Here is a 21,776-nt window from a genome sequence, read left to right on the forward strand (position 1 = left end):
CTGCCATACAACGGATTGTTGGCAGTCAGACAGGTTACTCTGAAACCAGTTGGTGACCGATTGTGAGAAGGATAGGTTATTGAGGACAGAGATAAGTTGTTTGTGTGGGACCATGTCAAATGCTTTAGATAGGTCTAGGAAAGTAGCAGAGGAGAGATAGCCATTGTTTTTATGCTGAAGGATAGTGTTAGTAAAGGAGAGTAAGGCAGTGGTAGTGCTATGGTTTGGTCAGAAACCATGCTGAGTATTGGAAAGGAGGTTGTTAGTAAGAAGGTAGTCTGAGACCTGAGAGTGTATGCATCTCTCAAGTATTTTGGAGAGTGGAGAGAGAATAGCTATGGGGCGGTAATTGGTTAGTTCTGTGGAGGGTCCGCCTTTGTGGAGGGGAATTATATGTGATACTTTCCACAGTGTGGGAACGTAACTTTCTGACAGAGCTCGGTTAATCAAGACGGATACTGGGTAGGCCAGAGTATCAGCTGCGATTTGTAGGTATTCAATTGGGAGGCTGTCTGCTGCTAATTTGGTGGGCTTAAGTTAAGTTAAGAGTTTTTTTATGTTGCAGATAGGTACAGGAGAAAAAGAGAAGGCAGTGGCGAGATTACTAGTTGAAGGTGTGGGTTGGAGAGGAGGGGGGTTGTGTTGTTTAGCTAGTGATAGTATGGTTTGTGTGAAGTGTGTGTTGAATGAGGTAGCAATATTTTCTGAGGAGTGAGGGATGTTAGGAGGAGGTGTACTGACTTTACCTGGGTGGCGGATGGAGTTTATGGAGGACCAGAATTGTTTGGGGCTGTGTTGAGAGGAGTCTAGGGCAGACTGGTAGTATTGGAATTTGTCCTGTTTTATTAGCTTTTTGACTCTATTGCGTAGTTGTAGGAATTTCTGTCTAGTTGAGGGGGTTTTGGTTTTGCGCTAGTGCTCCCAGGCTTTATCCCTGTTTTTCATTTCTGACTTAGTGGTTTTCTGTAGCCATGGGGAGGGTTGTGCTTTGATTCTGGAAAGTCTTATGGGGGCATGGTAATTAAGGATGCTCAGGAAGGTAGTATTAAAAAATTCAACTGCGTCATCAAGGCTGAGGTACTTTAGAGGATGCCAGTTACATTCTTTGAGGGATGAGATGAATGTGAGTGGGTTAAAGTTGAGTTTTGTACGTATTTGACGGTAGATGACAGGTTTAGCTTGGTATAGGTATTTTTTGAGTAGGAATGTTGGGGAGTGATCACTGAGGCTATCTGATAAGCAGCCTGTTATATATGACTGGGGGCTCTTACTGACTAGTATCCAGTCCAGGGTAGTGTGCTTGCTGGAGTTTTTATTTATCCTGATTGGCGACTGGACTAGTTGGGTGAAGCCATGAAGGTTTACATGATGAGTTGGAAGGTTGCCAGAACAGGAATGCCAGTCAATATTTAAATCACCTAAAATTATAGTTTCTTGGGGGAGATGGTGGGTAGACCAGCTGAGAAGGTTTTCTAGTAGAGGGATGTTTTGGCCAGGTGGGAAGTAGCATTGAATTATGTTGATGGTTATATTTTGGTTTATTTTGAGGTTGGTGTATATTATTTCTTCATTGCCTATTTGTGGAGCTGATGATTTTAAGATCTGGATGTTTAGATGCTGTTTAAATATTATAGCTACACAGCCTCCTTTCTTGTTTAGCCGGTCTACTCTTAGTATGCCATAACCTGTGGGGAGTATTTGCTCACTGGTAATGTGAGGTTTTAGCCAGATTTCTGTCAGGATGACTATATCTGGGGAGTACAAGTCTATGGTGGCATGGAGTTCATGGACTTTGTTGGATATACTTTGAATATTTAGGTTTAGTAGAAGGAAGTCACTTGGATTTCTATTGGCTATAATATGGGAGAAGTTGTGGTTTCTAGTCTGATTATGAGGATTGGGGTTGGAGATGGTAGGGCCAGGGTTGAGGTGGATATCTCCACTTATGGTTAGTTTAGATATGCATGAGATTATTAGTTTTCTCAGTTTTTGAATGTGTTTGTTTATAAGGGAAACTTTATAATTGTGCTCTTTGGGTAATAGGTATGGTGGGAGGGTCACTGTGTAAAGTTGTAGGGATGCTTTATGCTTGAGTAATATAGTTGGTAGAATATGTGGGGGGTACATAGGGATGTTTCTTGAGTTGGTGGGAGGGGAGCTGAGTGAGGGCGAGACATGAGTGGTGGTGTGAGTAGTAGTACAGTGGTAGTGGTTGAGTGGGGGAATGATGGAGCTTTGGTAGGATGCAAGATATGCAAGGAGAGTGCATGCAGTGAGCATAGGTAAGGTATGTTTGTACATGTTAGCTGAGGAGGAGTGATAGTAGTGGGAAGATGGAGGAGGTAGTGTTGGGTTAGTGCTGTGGTTGGCTACTGGAAAGATGGGAGGGGTTTGTGAGTGTACTAAAGGTGGGACCACTGGGGGCGGGAGGGAATAGGGGGCAGGGTGGGGAGCAAAGCGGGTAGAGACCCTGTTAGTTGCTCTTATGAGGGGGCTGGAAACAATCAGGTAACAGAGTTAACTGATAAATGAACATATGATAGTGACAAGGGTGGTTGTAGTTGTAAAAATGGTGCCTGCCACAGGTAATATTTATTAACTTTGGGATTGTCTTAAGGTAATAAACAGGGAAGGGGGAGGGGAGAACAAGGGTGTGAGCAGGCAGTTCTTTGTACTGCTGCTAATGAGCCAAAGCAAAGACAAGTTTGTGTTTAAGAAACAATCACAATTGACCAAGGACTGCCCTGAAACTGTAAGTCATTTCTTAACCATTTGCCAGGTGGAAAAACGGGATAACCTTGTATCAGTAGGCTACTGTGGTCTCAGTTTAAATTAACAAACACACAGTATTGATCAGTTATGGATACTATTTGCTAATAGAAGGGAATAAGAGAGAAAGTGGAAGATGAGTGTGTGTGTGTGTGTGTGTGTGTGTGTGTGGGGGGGGTTGCTTACAAGCCAAAGCAGAGTGCTCTCCAGGGGAAATGAATATTGGCTCAAACAAGTAGACACATACTCAATGTTAACTTTAGCTGTTTGCAGACGGTTCAGACCCGGACTGCGCTTTTCTTATAAGAATGACAAAGGTGGTACCGCAGTTGAATTCTTAAGAGTGGTGTTAGGTTCAAAGTTAACTTTAGCTGTTTGCAGACAGTTCAGACCTGGACTGCGCTTTTCTTATAAGAATGACAAAGGTGGTACCGCAGTTGAATACTTAAGTGTGGTGTTAGGTTGGAGAGACACTGAGCTCCTTCATGGGGCCTGTAGCAGAGTGGATTGTAGTTGTACCCTTGAGAAAATTAATGTTAATGCAAAGCCTGTTATTCTTATTCTATCAACTTTCTAAGTCTGTAAGAGCAATATTTAAAACGTGTCCCTATTTTTGGGCCTTTGTTCCCCCATTAGTTATGGCTTTGTCCAGATTCTTGCTCTAAGAGGTTGAGAGGTACATAGATCATCAGGGAGGTAGCTGACACACACACACACACACACACACACACACACACACACACACGCACACGCACACGCACACGCACACACACACGCACACACACGCACACACATGCACACACATGCACACGCACGCACATGCACACACACACTTACTGCAGGGGAGGACAAAGTAACAATTACAAGTGCAGGATGAGATCTTGTTAAGTTCTCATGATATACTTGGAGGTACTGCCCCTTTTGAGATCTTATGTTCTCATGATATACTTTGAGGCAGTGCCCTTTTTCCTCCTAAATTTCATTAGGGAACATGCCTAGTGTATCCTTTCAAAAGAAAGTAAGATGGACAGATGTCAAAGGCAAACTTTGTCTTGACAATACCCAGAGCAGAATATGTACATGATGAAAAACCCGCTATCATTATAGGATGGTGCATGGGATATTCAGAAGTCAGAGAAGCCGTCAACAAAGCTTCTCTTAAAAGGGGCACAAACAGTCACCTAACAGCTCAGATATGATACAACAAACTGTGGTGTGCCAATCTGGCTCCACTCTGGAGAAGAGTGGTTACGCGGGGAGGAAATGTCTTGGAAAATTAATAGTTAGTTCCTGTCACTATGACTCCTTCACACTGGTACAGGAATGAGGCTGGACTGAATGTTAATCATTAATATGAATCTAGTCAGCAGTACACCATTGCTGTCTACCTGCTGAAGTGGGTGTGATGCTGCCGAGATTGTGTAACTTAGACCAACACTGTAGCAGCAGGTAATACAGGCGAAAACTAGGAAATATCTGCTTCAAAGCTTACTTTTGATAAAACTGAGAGTTTTGTTGTGGTGAAAGGTCTCACTTCTTGTCATGCTAAAATACTTCACAGGAGCACTGCACACTGTAAACTGGAAAATCGTTAAGAAGAGGTGTTCTGTCTTACCCATTACACCTTTAAACATTAAGAATTTTCTGCACAATTTCAGAATAATCAGATTACACTCCTGAGACTATTTGTTGACGGAATCATTGTGATGAGATGGATTCAAGATACGGCAGCCATGCCTGTATGTATATGCAGGCAGAACTATGAACTCAATTGCATAAAATGCTAAATATTACTAGAAAACTGATTTCTGTGGCAGCAAAATAAGTCATGGGCTACTGACAAAAACACTGCATGTAAAGTGTAAACAAGCTCTACAAAACACCTTACTTACAAGGAAACAAAAATGAGAGTACAAAACAAGTTAATAGCAAGTGCAAACAGCTTGACAGAACCAAGGGGTAAATCCAAACTCTGTTCCTTTTCTCCATCTGTAACAATCCTTCATTAACTGTGACATCAGTTACAATATGGTCACAAATTACTCCAGATAAGCAATGACAGAAAACTCATTAATGACATGGTAATGTCTGATAACAACGTTCTGTTAAAATGAGTGACAGCTACCAGCACCACAGAAAACACACAACTAAAGTCAGCACTGTATTCACCGCTTTCACTGTTGTTTAAAATAACATGACTGATAAATACAAACGATGGTGAAAGGTGTCTGCAGCCTGACAGTAAGGGAAGAAAGCAGCTTTATAAGATAGTCTGCATAAGTGTTATGTCACAAATAAAGTCACTGTTTTCTGAAGAGTATACAGCACGATCAATCAGCCAAAGTGGGGACAACCATGCAGAACACCCCCTTGCAGTCAGTGTAATACTAACATGTGCTGGTATTACTCATGGTATTTTACCGGAATTTGAGACTAAGAATGTGAGCTGGTAGAGGATTAGGATAACTTTTAGTTGTGAAACAAAAACGCTAACATGCCATAATGCAAACAAATGTTGCATGACTGCATTCACTGCACAGCTGACCTGTAGGACGACGTGTTTTGCCAAGGTGCAAAGGATGACCTTTATAGTACAACTACTATTTTTGGACAGTATTAGGAAGAGCAAGAGAAAATTCCTAACTTCCATGTAACTGGGTACTGCCTACTGTTAAAGTAAAATAACCAGGTAACTACATAAATAAATTTGGTACTGCAGTTATGCAATAGACAAACTGTACATATACAATAGGTTAGTAACTTTTCATATGCAACCGCTTCCCAAATTTCCTTTTTAGGAATGATGTCTTTCACATACCCTCAAATGGCAATTAACATTTCTACAGACTATATATAAAAACAAAATTGGAAAATTACTGTTAATTGGAAAGTGTCCAGTCCTAAGAAACCTGTTTGCTATGAGAATGAGAAATAATGACGTTTCTTCTTTAATATTGTTTTCAGACAGCCTGTCTGGATCTGTGATTAGACTGAGTTAGCTGTAATTTCAGATGCAATCTATAAGTATATCATGCATTAGATGCTCCCTTAGATTTTGACATGATTTGCACTTGGGGCATGATGGTGCTCCAAGATTATGTCTTCTCATTGTCCAACATTTTGCCCCAGGTGATTTGTGTGGTACGACTCATCCACAATCGTGTCTTACAAACACAGCTTTCAAGGCAATGCAATTCAGTCTGCCTGTGACAATTTCAAGGAAAAATCACAACATGCTGCTTTCCAGTGCTTTTAACAGCCTTGCAAACCATTGAGTCTGTTAACCATCACATGATAGCCTACATTTTACAAAAAGGTAATGCCCAGGAGTGAAAAATTAAAAAAAAATTATGTAACAAGTTATCCTTTCTCTCTACTTTCTAGTATTTGCAGTTTCTTAACTGAAATTTACAGCTTTTAGTGTTTTATGGTTTCCATTAGTATGTCCAAAGTACATTTTATCTTTTCAGTTAAAATGAATCTCATGTCTAAAATACGTATCATTTTTCCAGTTGTATTCAATCTCATTTGCTTAACTGCACATTACATTTGTTCATGCAAAACTACAGAACCGTTTAGTAAAGCTGTGTAAATAACCTCTAAGACAATCATTTTGAGCAGACAAATTATTTACTTCAGCCAATGAAGCATACTAAATGAATGTAAACAATTTAGCTCAATTCAAAACATAGATTAGTCCTTTTCTCTACCAGAAATGGTAAACATTAACCATTAACTAACATTAGCTGAGTAAGACAGTGCTTGATAATATCACAATGTGTTTCAACTTGAACTGAATACTGAAATCCAACAGAGACGTTTATACTTAATATGGCAATAATATGAAAATGTTTCTATTTAAGATACCATCTATAAGATATATAAACAATGGCCTAACTCAAAACATATTGTAAGCTTATCTACTGCAAAACCAACATATGTATCAGTGTTATGTCAGGTTCATTTTATGTATAACTAACCTTTCAAAATGTTTTAAAACTTACTATAAACTACAGTATTCATAATGATAACACTGATAATGTTGACCAAATCGGACAGAAAATACTCATCCACTCTCATTTTGCTATTTTTTTTCTCAAAACAAGCACGACTGACAAATGCCAGTGAGTTTAGTTTTCAGTATACCTTTACTAATACCCTATTATATCTTTTGCAGTGAATCAGAAATCCCTTAAATTTCAAAGAAACATATTACTGAGTGTTTAAAATTCTGGTTTGTGTTGTTTGTGTAAAAATGCACATTTAAAATGGACTAAAAGCTGCAGCAGAGAATACTTGAACCATATATTTTGACTCAGGAGAGCAGCTGGGGTAGGACAAAGAGGGCAGCTACCAAGGGTACAAGGTGTTACGGGGTGTGAACAGCAGATGCCAATCAGTCAGTAATGCAGTACTGGCATATTTCCTTACTGACATTTCACAAGCAGGTATATCAGGACTGAAGCCATCGCACCATCTCTCATATAAAAATTTGTAGCAAGTCGATTACTACACTTTTCAAATGGCGACTATTTTTTTTATCTTCAGTTTACAAATGAGGAGAGTGGAGCACAGAGGACCTGGCAGTCCTTATGAGAGGGGCGAGGAGCACCAGATTGGAGACAGGTAATTATTTTCTTGCTCCTCAACTTAAATTGCGTGGTGCCGTATCACACAGCAGCACTGGGTGCAAGATGAACCTGCTCTGACTCTCAGACTGTGAGCTCTCATTTTCTTAGTTTAAGAGGTACTGCATGTTCAGACATCTCAGGCAGTGTGTGCCACATCACTATGTACTCAAGTTTAGGTTTTATGATGCTTTGAAAATACTCGGCACAGAATATCACCTTAGTAATTCTGACTGGTTGAAACTGGCATAACATTTACATGTGCATTTTTGTATATGCCAAAAATCATACGGTTATTTCTTTATTATTACATTTACATTTATTAACTAAGAATATCCACATGGGAAATTCCATTTTCAGTGGAATCCTGGGAGGCAACTCCAAATAAATATACAGAGACTAAATCATAGATATATATATATATATATATATATATATATATATATATATATATATATATGTTAGACTCTATTAATCTAACTGGACTAAAAAATGTGTTATACTTGTAAAAAAGACTGCAAAATGTGTTCTATATGTACAATGTTATGAAGACTCATGATCTATATGTACATTGTAATGATTGTATATGAAACCACCTGTGGAGCTGTTCTCCCCAGGCTTCCACTGAAAATGGACATGTATCCAGTTGGACTAACCCGGTCAATAAATGTAAAATAAAAAATATCTATCTATCTGTATATATATATATATATATATATATATATATATATATGTGTGTGTGTGTGTGTGTGTGTGTGTGTGTGTGTGTATAAAACTATATAATGAATGACCAAATGCTAAAAAAGACTGACCACATAACTGAAAAAAAAAAACAATTTTCAACAGGCTTTATCTACTTAATTTATGATCCTTCATACTACCAAAAATACAAAAAAAAAAAACAAAAATACTCCCTAACACACCTCATATAAAAAGCAATAACACCATTTAATGCCACTAGAAGCACACAACTCTACATTAAAATAAAAACAAAAATCACTTAACCCTGACATGAGGGCTTCACTGCCATATCCCCTTAATTAAATATGCCAACTTCATGAAAGCACAACCTCCACAAAAAAGCAATCAGCCCAAATAGCATAACCTGAGAAAACATAATTTGACTAAAAATACTCTTCACTTTATAATCAGTCCCTTGTAAGTCCAACCAAATGCTCAGAACCTGTGTGTATATATGGGTGTATAATACAGGACCTGTATGTACATATGGGTGCATAATACAGGACCTGTATGTATATTTCGATGTATAATACCAGACCTGTATGTATGTATGTATGTATGTGTGTGTGTGTGTGTGTGTGTGTGTGTGTGTGTGTGTGTGTGTGTGTGTGTGTGTGTGTGTGTATATATATATATATATATATATATATATATATATATATATATATATATATGTATAATACAGGACCTGCATGTATATATGGGTGCGTAATACAGGACCTGTATGTATATATGGGTGTATAATACAGGACCTGTATGTATATGTGAAGACAGGTGAAGGCTGCCAGCCTAGCCAGATAGAATTTTGTAGATAATTCTGTCATTTGTAAATATTAATGTAAGCCACAGGCTTGTTCGCTTAAATGTGACAAGACTGCATTGGATATTGAACTGCAAAAATGTAACAACAGTGCACTCTGCTGTAAGAAAGCTAAGTCAAGCATTTCATGACTGTTTTTGATGTTAAAATTCAGTCTAGAGGGAGGCATCCTGCCTATTGTTTTAAGACGAGAGTTAATGGCTAGAATTTGCATGTATAAATGTCCTTTATTGCTCTGGTTTCTGACGGGGTGCAAAGAATGTAAATGTAGTTTCTGTTAGCCTGGGAACACCAGAGAAGTGTGAAGAATGTCATATGTAGCAGCTCTGTGTTGTCAATTTAAAGAGAGAGAATCAGAGAGCTCAGAGCATTTTGTCTTGATAACATCCAACATCACCAGCACTGCTTTGCTCTATATGTAATTTATTTAGAATTGTGTTTTCTGTTAGATATAGCTATGGAATAGGAAGATTAAGCTAATTTGTTTTTCTGCGATGTCAGAACTTTTCTACGGTATTATTTTAAGTATTTCTTCATGCTCTCTGAACTCTTGCCTGGCACTGTGTAGTAAGACGTATTGTCTTGTGTTTTTATTATTTATTATTAAATATTTTTAAATGCCTCACAGCAAGAGGTTCTCCGGTTCGATTCTCGGCTGGGGTGCCTTCTGTATGGAGTCTGCATATCCTCCCTGTGGTCACGTGGGTTTCCTCTGGGTGCTCTGGTTTCCTCCCACATCCCAAAGACATGCTGTAGGTGGATTGGACACTCTAAATTGGCCATAGGCATGAGTGCGTGCGTGTGTGTGCCTTCTGTGGAAGGTTGGGCGCTGGGCTGGCAACTCGACACTGCAAAACTCCACTGCCAATCATGACCAGACAGTTGATCCGCTGTGGCGACCCCTAACCGGGAAAAGCCGAAAGAAGAAGAAGATTAAATATTTTTAAACCTTTCAACTGTGGCTGTTTTGTGTAGAGATAATTTAAGCTCTAAGAGTACATTGCATGTATATAGTGATACCGTACCAAGTCACTCCAAATAAGCCTTGACTGTTAGGTTGCGCTTACCAGTTGGATAATAATATTGCACAGTAATAATTGGACACCCTTCATAAAGGCCTTTGAGTAGCTGATAAATATTAGCTGGGTGGTGGCAGTGATTTCTACCATATAGTCTGGGTAAAAGGGGCACAGCCAGAGAACCTGTGCCAGCCTTCCCAAGGATTGTCTGTGTGGTTGTATAAACTCTTATCTCAAAGTACGTGTGTCAGCTACTTGGGCAGGGACATAAAGCACTGGTTGGACAGAGAGGGTGCTGGAGGTTTTAGCTTGCCCACTAGGCTGAGATCTGGACCCTATAGCTGTGCCAGTGGGGAGTCTTATTGGGAATCTGAAGAGAAAGGGAGAAACCAGCCCCAGACTGACTGTGATGCCTGTGTGCTCTTAAGGGAAATTGTACTTTACTGTGTGTGTATTTATTATCATTTCTATATATGGACACCCTTCACTGGTGTTAGTGGTGAGGACTGAAACTTCTTGATTGCTGGGGCCAGAGCACGGGCATCACAGTATATATTGGTATATAATACAGGACCTGTATGCATATATGGGTGAATAACACAGGACTTGTTTGTATATATGGGGGTATAATACATGGAGAGAGTTCTCTAATCAAACATAAAAATGTTAAAAATACAAAAATATTGATCGCAAAAGATCAAATACAGTTTAATCAAAAGGAAAAGAAATGTTTTATGCCCGTGCACTCCCATACACCCTCTGCTACTTATACATGCCAATTCAAGAACAGCAGGGAAAGGACAAATCCCTACCCTTAACGTTCAAACAAGTGAACATTTGATGTAATAAGTTACTCACATATATGGATGTGTGTGTGTGTGTGTGTGTGTGTGTGTGTGTGTGTGTGTGTGTGTGTGTGTGTGTGTGCGCAAGCGGGCGCGTGAGTGTGTGGTGTGGAAGAACAACCTCAGCAGGGCTAGTCAACCAACGGTGTAAATCTTGGCTCTAGATGATTGTCACTGTTGAAGTGACACCCCAACTCCATGTAAAAAATGGGAAAAAGGGGTTGTGGATGGATGGATAGATGGATGGATGGATCTATATATATCTATGCGCATACATTATTTATATAAATGTGATAATCAGGCATATTTTTTATTTTGCATGTGTATATATGTTTGTAAACATATATATATGTTTTCATATGTTTATGATTATTTTGTTGTTCATTACCATGTTTATTTGAGCTTGGAATAAAAGATTAAAGGTAGTATTTATTAATATCCATAAGGTCTACAAACGTTCTTGTTACTCAGTTTGAAAGAATGATTCATTTAGTGTCATCTTATGTCTTTCTAAAATGTGTAAAATGCCATATTTTTGGAGACTGGGTTAGATCACACTGATGACATGGATGAAACCAGTTTGTGATCCAGTTAATGCTTTATGGTGGAGTAGTGATTAATCTGTTTTAAATTTCAGTTTGGAGTGCTGGATGTTCTTTGGTATAACACACACACACATATATATATATATATATATATATATATACACACACACACACATACATACATATATGGATCTACTTTCTGCTAACAAAAGTACAACAAATCGAATGTTAAAATAATGAGCACATAATATTGAAAGTGCATTCTAATGAGCATTCACTTTACAGAGAGTAAAATCTTGACTCCACCTGTACTAATGTACCGTATTCAACAATGGAGGATGTGTGCAGACTTGCTCCTGGGGTCCTTGGTGAAGTTTGGATGGTGCACTGGTAGCATTGTCAGCTCACAGCAAGAGGTACTCTGATTTGATTCTCGGCTGGAGTACCTTCTGTGTGGAGTCTGCATGTCCTCCCTGCATTCATGTCAGTTTCCTACGGGTACTCCGGTTTCCTCCCTCATTACATAGACATGCATCTGGAGCATTTCTCCCCAGGCCTCCACTGAAAACTAGCTTTGTTCCAAGTCGGACATTCCCGGTAAACAAATGTTAACTAAATAAATAAATAAAATATCTGTGCTGAATGAGCTTTTTTTTGCCAAGAATCCAGAATCCTGTGGAATCTCACTGGAGATTTAAATGTATAATGGGGAAACATGTCTGCGATGTTTACAATGTGTTGATAGCTACAGTATGGGAGAAAAATAGAGTGGACGAAATCTGACAGAGATTGTCAGCTGCTTGCCCACCTTCTCCCCCGAAAAAGAGCTTTGATATGAAGGTAGCAGCAATTTCAAACTATCTTTGATCACATGGTTGAATATGACAAATTGGAGTATGTGAGAGCGATAGCTTCACTTTTAAAAATGTGATTATCTCATTTTTTGTTATATACTCCATGTTTTTCACAGTTTGAAGGTGTTAGATTTTTATTTTTTACTTTTCTGAAGCCGCACAATTTGGTGGTATGTTACAGTTCGGTTTAATGTTATCTGGAGCAGGTGGGTGTTCATGTACAACTCCGCTAAAGGTGAATTTGGTGATTTGAACTTCGGTAACTTGCAGTTTCAATATAGTTAGCTCACGTTTTTGACGTTTGGTGGATTGTACTTTCATTAATAGAAAGTAGATCCATATATATATATACATAAGCATACATACATACATACAGACACAGACACACAGACACACACAGACACACACACACACACACACACACACACACACTCAGAGACAAACACAAATGAATTGACTATACCGAATGGTACAATATATAAACACATATGTAAACTGACTAGTGATGTAACAATTTTGATCACATTTGCATTAAAAAATGGACAAAATAATATACAATATGAAAATCAAGTGTAGTATAATGTTGTTTAATGCCAGTGCAGTGGTGTAGAGAGATAAGCCCTGAGTATAGGTCAAGCGACTCAGATTTTATTAACGGCTTGGGCATCTAAGACATTGGCAGGGAGAATGGGCATGTCCACCCTGGGGATTAAATGTGCTTGGGAGCACCTCACAGCTGATTCCTGGCAGCGGGCAGGGACATGCGGGGCAGCACTGTCCTTAACGGAAATACGTGGGAGACGCTGGCTGAGTCAACACAGAGGCGAGATGATATGGCAGCACATCCTCGTTGTATGACTGCCCCCTACTCGTTCAATGAGTGTACATGGAGGTCATCTTAGCGAATACAATGAAACTTCTCAGCACCCAATATAAAGCTGCATCAGGAGCCTCAGTCTCCTTAACAGCCACAAGCATGAGTCACAGAAAAATGGAGGAGGAAGGAGCACCCAAAATGGAGGAGGAAGGAGCACCCAGCTGACTCAGTGGACAAGGATAAGTCCGGGGGTGCAGCTGACAGTAAGCTGTGAGGAGACAAAAAATGAGTAAAGTATATCCGGGCAAAATAAAACTGAATGGATAAATAGAGAAGGGAAGGCAGAGCCAGGGAAATGATTTGAAATGAAAACTAGAAACACGAAGACTCAGATAAATATAAAGATAATTTTATGCATTTTACAATTTAGTAAGAAGCAGAAGGAAAGTAATCAAGTGAGATTTTACGTAAGTAAGACATTAACTTGCACTGCATTTATAAATCCCACTGCATAATATGGTGCAGTAAAATAAAATACCTGAAACATATTAGAGAATTTTATACAAAATTAATCTTAACCTGGTACTGCAGCTGCAAATCCAGTTCTTATGGAAAAGTTAAGTTAGAACGGATCTGAATTTTGCATACATGTGTTGTAATTCTTGGAAATTCTATCTGAAATATCAAGCAATCATTTCTTTCAAATGTCAAAAAAGTATAACAAAAACTGTATATGGAAACTTTGAGTATAATGAATCATCTGCCATACAGACCGAATGGCAGTCCTGGTGATTATGTTGCTTAGTTTACTGCATTTGGATAAGCTGAGAATTTCCTTTTTTTTCATCTCTTTTTTTTTCACCTACAAGAACACTTGTTGAACAGTTCAAAAGTCATGTCCCAAAAGTATCTTAATATATCTTTGTATTACTTCCAGAGGTGATTGACAAGAATGAGAACTGATTTTATATTTTCCCTAAGCATCTATGTCCATGTGTGTAGAAAAATAAGTGGATTACACTGAAGACAGTTTATTTAGTTTAAGAAATTCAAAATAAAGGTCAATTTAAGTTGAGATGACAAAAAAAACACACGTACAAGCATACTTTTCCCTTAATCTGTGTTTGGTTATGTGCAGTTTAAGTCCATTTAAGTTCTAGAAAAAATTAATTGTTAAAGTCCATAGCCTTGGCATATCTGCTTATTTCACACTGCCTTATAACCGAAACATAGATACAAAATCAGGTCTCTGGTTCTTCTCAAGTAGCCACAGTGAGGCTAATGCTATTTTTTTTGAGTAAACCCACATACCAGTTCCTGACGCTCTACAGCTTTATCTGGTTGAGGTCCCCCCCCAACAGTCTTCATTTTGGTCACAAACTCTGTGAGCGGCACATAACTGTAATGTTATTTGATTTAAGTCATTCTTTAAACTACTTTTCAGGTGGTTCCACATTAGGTGTTCCACATTACCTATGCTCTTACAAGCTTTTACTACTGCATTACTCTTATCTGTGCAACTATCTGGGTTTTACCACAATATATAGAATAGACAGAAATTCAAATAGTATTTCTGAGCTATTAGTCACTATGTCTCTATACATTTATTGGTTACTACGGCAAAACCTTTTTTTTTTTATTTTGATTTAGTAATCAGGGTAGAACCCTGTTCTCACTGGAGCACTTTCAGTGTGAACCCAAACAAAATACAATGACAAGATTGCAATAAATGTATTTTCATAGCAAGCACACAAAGAATGTGCAGTATTACAATTCACTTGGGGATTACATGCACCCAAACAGTTACAGCCCTGAGATGAAATATGTTATGAGGTTTGAAATATGGAGAATGCAAAATATACACTATTTAGAATTAGTTATAGTACCGACAACTGGCAGAAATCATGCTATGTGTGAAGCAGACTGGAAGTCTGAGGTGAGAGAATGAGTGAGAGCAGAGGTAGACAAGAGCTCATGTGTAGGAAGAGATAAACAAAAGGTCAGATTTCTATATGAGGGGCTGAGATACTTCCATGAGTTAAGATATGGAGGATTTCTCTCTATGACTATGCATTTGGTAAAGTTGAAATACAAGATGAATACACAAAACAATATGAAGTAGATTTACTTTGTACAGTATATATGAAGTAGTAGAAATGTTTTTGTTTTGTGTGGATTGCAATGAAAGATTACTAGTGACTCTGCTAAGTTATGCTATCATGTTGTAGGCAAGTACAGGAAGCCCATTTTAATAGGAACTTTTTAAGCTGGGATCCGAATTTCCTGTAAGAGTTACCTCTTTTTAGCTTAACAGGGAAAGACTTTCAGACTTTATGTATGATCAAGCTTCTATTCATAACGAAACTGCTTTATGTTCTAGATACGGATGTCATGAAATTTGCTCGTGGGTAAGAAACTTTAGCCAAAAATAACTCACAAAAAGAAGCTTATTACCATCAGCTCAGCACTTGTATTCCTACTACTTTCGGGACTTCAGCAGAACTATAACCATCTTGTAAAAAACATTTAAATATAAGAGTTATAAAAGTCACATGGATACCAACAACCAATGAAAATAATAAAACAATGAATGCTTTATTTCACCAATACATTACAATGCTTCATTCTTCAGAGTTTACAGAACAGGCATGATTTAACCCTGGGTGGACCGTGGCATTGAGTATTAATTGCCATTTTAGCTCCCCTGAATCCAAATATTCATTAGTTATCCATCCCTGGGAATCCTGTCCAACCTGTTCTATAACCATAAACTTAAACTAATAGTATTAAAATCAATTGTATGTTTGTAGAGTGCATTTGCAATTTTACCACTGCATATATCTAAAAGATGTTCATAGATTCGATTTTTTAACCTCCTGAAGGTCTTCCCCACATAAAAGACGGAACACAACTGACATCTTGCCAGGTATACTACACCTTTAGAATAACAAAAATAATGTCCTTTGATTTTATATATATGATTCTCTGATGGTGAAACTATCCCCCATCACCTAAGACAATGGCAGCAGCAAACACATTTTACTGTTCCATTTCACTTTAATTTTAATTGATTATGAAACTTAATGTTGGACTCATAATACATTAAATCTGGGGCTTATCACCAAACTTTTCCAAAACAGTCACTCCAGGGGAAATAATTCTACCTCTTTATACCCCACTAATTTAATCAAAAATGGAAAAAAAAGTGATTTTCATAGTTCCTGAATAGGCTGTCTAAAAAACTTGTAAAGGTGCATTCATTCTTTATTAAAAAAAAGTCATATAACTGTAAAACTTGAACTGTCAAGAAAGACCTCAGGCCAATCAAGTAGTAATGCCTCACAGTTGTAACACTTGATTCCTCAAACACCAAACTTCTCCAAATTACAAAATTGCATCCAATAACACTTACAGATTTATTATATCATCAAGTAACAGAGTTCATTACTTTTTAGCCTTACAGAAAGTGAACTGGTTACCTATTACTGCCAGAGACAGCATTCAACTGTGTTCTTTTACATTTAAACTGCTTCAATGGGGCTACTGCCCCTCCTCAGCATCAAAGATCACCATCAGAAACATCACCACCACCTAGAAATCTACTAATCCCAGCAGTACTTCACTGGTCATTCTTCCACCTATCAGTGTCACACAGGAAAAAGTATTTGTGAAAACAATACTGACTGCCTGGAACTTACCATGACATGACACCCATTTTTTAGAAAAAAAATGACTGAACCCCTTAAAGAAGATGAAATAAAATGTAGCTCTTTACTAAACAATGGAAAAATATTTTTCTTACTTTATACGCTGCTAAAAAACTTTAATTCGTTAAGTAATTTTCCTTGCTGTTAGAAGAATGGATTCTGGTCTGGTTGGTCTATTAACACTGTGTATAATGTATAGTTTATAAAATCTTAACCTCCTCTCAAAACTGCAAATAACGTACAACTTGCAAATGCTTAAACTTCTAATTCTGTACAGTTTTTTGTACAGTACATGTGATTTACCATAATGTACTGGTTTGCATGCATCTCTGCCATATGGCTTGGGTTGTGGGTGATTTACCACAATGTATGTGTGTGTATGCATCTCTGCCATATGGCTTGGGTCGTGAGTGATTTACCATAATGTACGTGTTTGTATGCATCCCTGACTTGTGGCTTGGGTCGTGGGTGATTTACCATAATGTACTTGTTTGCATGCATCTCTGCCATATGGCTTGGGTCGTGAGTGATTTACCATAATGTACGTGTTTGTATGCATCCCTGCCTTGTGGCTTGGGTCGTGGGTGATTTACCATAATGTACGTGTTTGTATGCATCCCTGCCTTGTGGCTTGGGTCGTGAGTGATTTACCATAATGTACGTGTTTGTATGCATCCCTGCCTTGTGGCTTGGGTCGTGGGTGATTTACCATAATGTACGTGTTTGTATGCATCCCTGCCGTGTGGCTTGGGTCGTGGGTGATTTACCATAATGTACGTGTTTGTATGCTTCCCTGCCATATGGCTTGGGTTGTGGGTGATTTACCACAATGTATGTGTTTGTATCAATCTCTGCCATATGGCTTGGGTCGTGAGTGATTTACCATAATATACGTGTTTGTATGCTTCCCTGCCATATGGCTTGGGTTGTGGGTGATTTACCACAATGTATGTGTTTGTATCAATCTCTGCCATATGGCTTGGGTCGTGAGTGATTTACCATAATGTACGTGTTTGTATGCTTCCCTGCCGTGTGGCTTGGGTTGTGGGTGATTTACCACAATGTATGTGTTTGTATCAATCTCTGCCATATGGCTTGGGTCGTGAGTGATTTACCATAATGTACGTGTTTGTATGCTTCCCTGCCATATGGCTTGGGTTGTGGGTGATTTACCACAATGTATGTGTTTGTATCAATCTCTGCCATATGGCTTGGGTCGTGAGTGATTTACCATAATGTACGTGTTTGTATGCTTCCCTGCCGTGTGGCTTGGGTCGTGAGTGATTTACCATAATGTACGTGCTTGTAAGCTTCCCTGCCATATGGCTTGGGTCGTGGGTGAAAGGATCCTTGGACAAGTCCACTCATCTGGTTAACAAAGCTAATATACAGACAAGTTGCTGCACTAATTCAAGGCTAAAAGTAAACTGAGGCAGGTAAAGACATTAGTGAAGAAAAACACACACAGAAACAAAATATCACTCCAATGAGGGACTGAAAAAAGTTTCAAAGACTGTAAATAACATAGAATCAAAAGATATGGTGAAATGCACATTGCTGCCTTTAAAGACAGAAATGCAATAAGACAACAGCATTTCTCAAAGGTGAAATTTCTCTATGTAGGCAAAACCTACTGAATATTTTGTATGTTCTAGAGTAAAGTACATTCCATAAACTAAATTAAATAAATTAATAAATTAAATACTCAAAATAATCTGTAAGTGAAAACATTTCTAATATTTTTATATTTTTTTGTTAAACTAAGTGTGTCACAGTTGAGTACATCTCTAACCTCAAACTTCTGCTGCAGCTCCACATTTCCATCATCAGCGTCTGGGATTGGGACATTGTAGTACTCGCCTTCTTCTTGGTTCAACAATTTATACCTATGGGGAAGCAAAGGAGACGTAACTAAAACACATCCATAACTAACCACGAGACAAGCGACGCAAAAAATGTCTTGTCATTTTATACATATAAAAGATCACTGGTGTGGCTCCGATCTTTATATCCAACTTGGCCTTTGCTGCCATCAACATCGTCTGCCTCCACTGTTTCCAAAAATCACAACATTTGCCAGTCAAACCTGCTTTTACTTTATGTGACCAATGTATGGGAATTGTAGTTTTAATATCAAACCTTGCAGTGACAAGTTGAGATTTATTTCTTTAAGAAGTGTGTGTGTGTGTGTGTGTGTGTGTGTGTGTGTGTGTGTATATATATCTATGTCTATCTACATTTATATATATATATATATATATATATATATATATACATTTATATATATATATATATATATATATATATACATATATATATATATATATATATATATATATATATATATATACACACACACTCAAAATCGAATTTGAAAACAGCGAGACTAAATAATAAAGCTAATAAAGCTAATAAAACAGGACAAATCCCAATACTACCAGTCTGCCCTAGACTCCTCACAACACAGGCCCAAACATTTCTGGTCCTCCATAAACTCCATCCTCCACCCAGGTAAACTCAGTACCCCTCCTCCTAACATCCCTCACTCCTCAGAAAATATTGCTACCTCATTCAACACACACTTCACCCAAACCATACTATCACTAGCTAAACACCACAACCCCCCTTCCCCTCCAACCCACACCTTCAACTAGTAATCTCCCCACTGCCTTCTCTTTTTCTCCTGTACCTACCTCCAACATAAAAAAACTCTTAACTAAACTTAAACCCACCAAATTAGCAGCAGACAGCCTCCCAAGTGAATACCAACAAATCGCAGCTGATGCTCTGGCCTACCCAGTATCCATCTTGATTAACGGATCTCTGTCAGAAAGTTACGTTCCCACACTGTGGAAAGTATCAAATATAATTCCCCTCCACAAAGGTGGACCCTCCACAGAACTAACCAATTACCGCCCCATAGCTATTCTCTCTCTCCACTCTCCAAAATACTAGAGAGATGCATACACTCTCAGGTCTCAGACTACCTCCTTACTAACAACCTCCTTTCCAGTACTCAGCATGGTTTCCGACCAAACCATAGCACCACCACTGCCTTACTCTCCTTTACTAACACTATCCTTCAGCATAAAAGTAATGGCTATCTCTCCTCTGCTACTTTCCTAGACCTATCTAAAGCATTTGACATGGTCCCACACAACCAACTTATCTCTGTCCTCAATAACCTATCCTTCTCACAATCAGTCACCAACTGGTTTCAGAGTTACCTGTCTGACCGCCAACAATCTGTTGTATGGCAGAATGACATATCTCCCCAACTACCTGTCTCCATAGGGGTTCCCCAAGGATCCATCCTTGGACCCCTACTCTTCTCTGTTTACACCAATAATCTAGCCTCTGCCACCAAACATGGAATACTCATACAATACGCAGATGACTTGACCATCATCTGTTCAGCCCAGTCTCTACCAAAACTGCAAAAAGTCACACAGGAAGCCTTTTCCTCTGTTGAAACAAGGTTATCCGATGCCCGATTAATACTCAACCCAAACAAAACTAAACTACTCATCTTCCAACCCACCAAACATACTCAAAACAACTCTCACTTTAACATCACGGCAAAAGACAACACCACTATATACCCAACTAAACACACCAAATTGCTAGGAGTGGAAATAGACAATAAACTAAAATTTGACATTCAAATATCCAGGACTATAAAAAAGTCCACAAAAAACTAGGAGCGTTATACAGAAATAAGCAATTTCTCACCAAAGCAGCAAAGATCTCAATAGCAAATTCCCACCTTATCTCCACCCTACTTTATGCCTCTCCAATATATACCAACCTACGGCAATGTGATCTAAACAAGCTAGAGACCTGCTACAACAAAATCGCCAAATTCGCCACAGGGGCATCCTACCGTAGTCACCACTGTCTCTCACTTGCTGAACTGGGCTGGCTTGAACTCCCTCACCTCCTTCAGTGGTATCAACTCTCACTCGCCCACAAACTAGTAAACCATCCACTAAATGTCCCATCCCTACAGAATCTACTCCAACCCTATCGCACCACCAAACCACTAAGATCCAGCAGCAAAAATCACTTGCAGATCACTAAAGCCAATAACTGTGCTGGTGAAGCACTATTCTCTTGCGCCATAGCCAAATTATGGAATTCACTCCCACCCACAATTACCTCCATACCATCATGCACCCACTTCAAAACTTTACTAAAAGCGCAACTAAAAACATGCTGGCTATGGCCTTGTAACTCCCACTCTAATATCATCCACCCCATCCAACCACTACCTTTCTTTCCACTCCACTAACTACCTTGATTATAGCAAGCTCAGATGCTCATAAGCCAGTACTTATTATACAGCACGAACTTCTTCTTCTTGTAACATTTGTTAATGTCTGGTATGCACTTCACAGATAAAGATTTAGTTGTCTACTGATGTACTATGTTCTTCATCTGTAAATATGTTGTAAGTAATTGCTATGTAAATTGTTAATCACTATGTAATCCAATGTAAATACTGTCTGTTTATTTTAACTGTGAAGCTTTTCTCCCCGGGCCTCTGCTGAAAATGGACCTACGTCCAGTCGGATACTCCCGGTCAACAAATTTAAATAAATAAATAAATAAATCATTGATAACTCAAATCATCGAAAACTCATAACATCGAATCTCAAATCACTTAAAACTACAAAGCAACTAGAAATAATATCCCACAGAGTTTTTACTACATTTATGCAGGGGGGCAAGCCACCCTGCACCCCCCCCATGTGGGGGTATCTGCCCTTCACACCCCCCAGTACAGTAAATATACCAACTCCAAGGTCGCACTACAGTGGGGGAAAAAGGTAATTTCCTAACCCCACTGTAGTGCGACATTGGAGTTGGTATATTTAAATTTCGGGGTGTGTGGGGGCGGAGCCCCCCACTTAGGGGGTGCATAAACATAGTAAACAGTATCTGGGATGTTATTTCTAGTTGCTTTCTAGTTTACAATTATTTGAGATTCGATGATTTTGTCTTGTCTGGCTGTTTTGAAATTCAATGAAA

At 38.6% G+C, this 21,776-nt stretch overlaps 1 protein-coding gene across 2 annotated transcripts in view; it reads right to left on the reverse strand.

Moving 5' to 3' along the window:
- Positions 1-21,776, reverse strand: part of PRKCA (protein kinase C alpha) — a 2,412,375-nt gene that overhangs the window by 644,321 nt on the left and 1,746,278 nt on the right. For both annotated transcript variants that reach the window (XM_044085102.1, XM_044085103.1), the window contains exon 8: positions 18,538-18,631. In XM_044085102.1, coding sequence (XP_043941037.1) covers positions 18,538-18,631 — 94 coding nt within the window. The remainder of the gene's footprint in view (positions 1-18,537; positions 18,632-21,776) is intronic.

Source organism: Protopterus annectens, chromosome 10.part0 (assembly GCF_019279795.1).
Source record: "Protopterus annectens isolate FY-2018-M chromosome 10.part0, PAN1.0, whole genome shotgun sequence".
In the NCBI taxonomy this organism is placed as follows: domain Eukaryota; kingdom Metazoa; phylum Chordata; order Ceratodontiformes; family Protopteridae; genus Protopterus; species Protopterus annectens.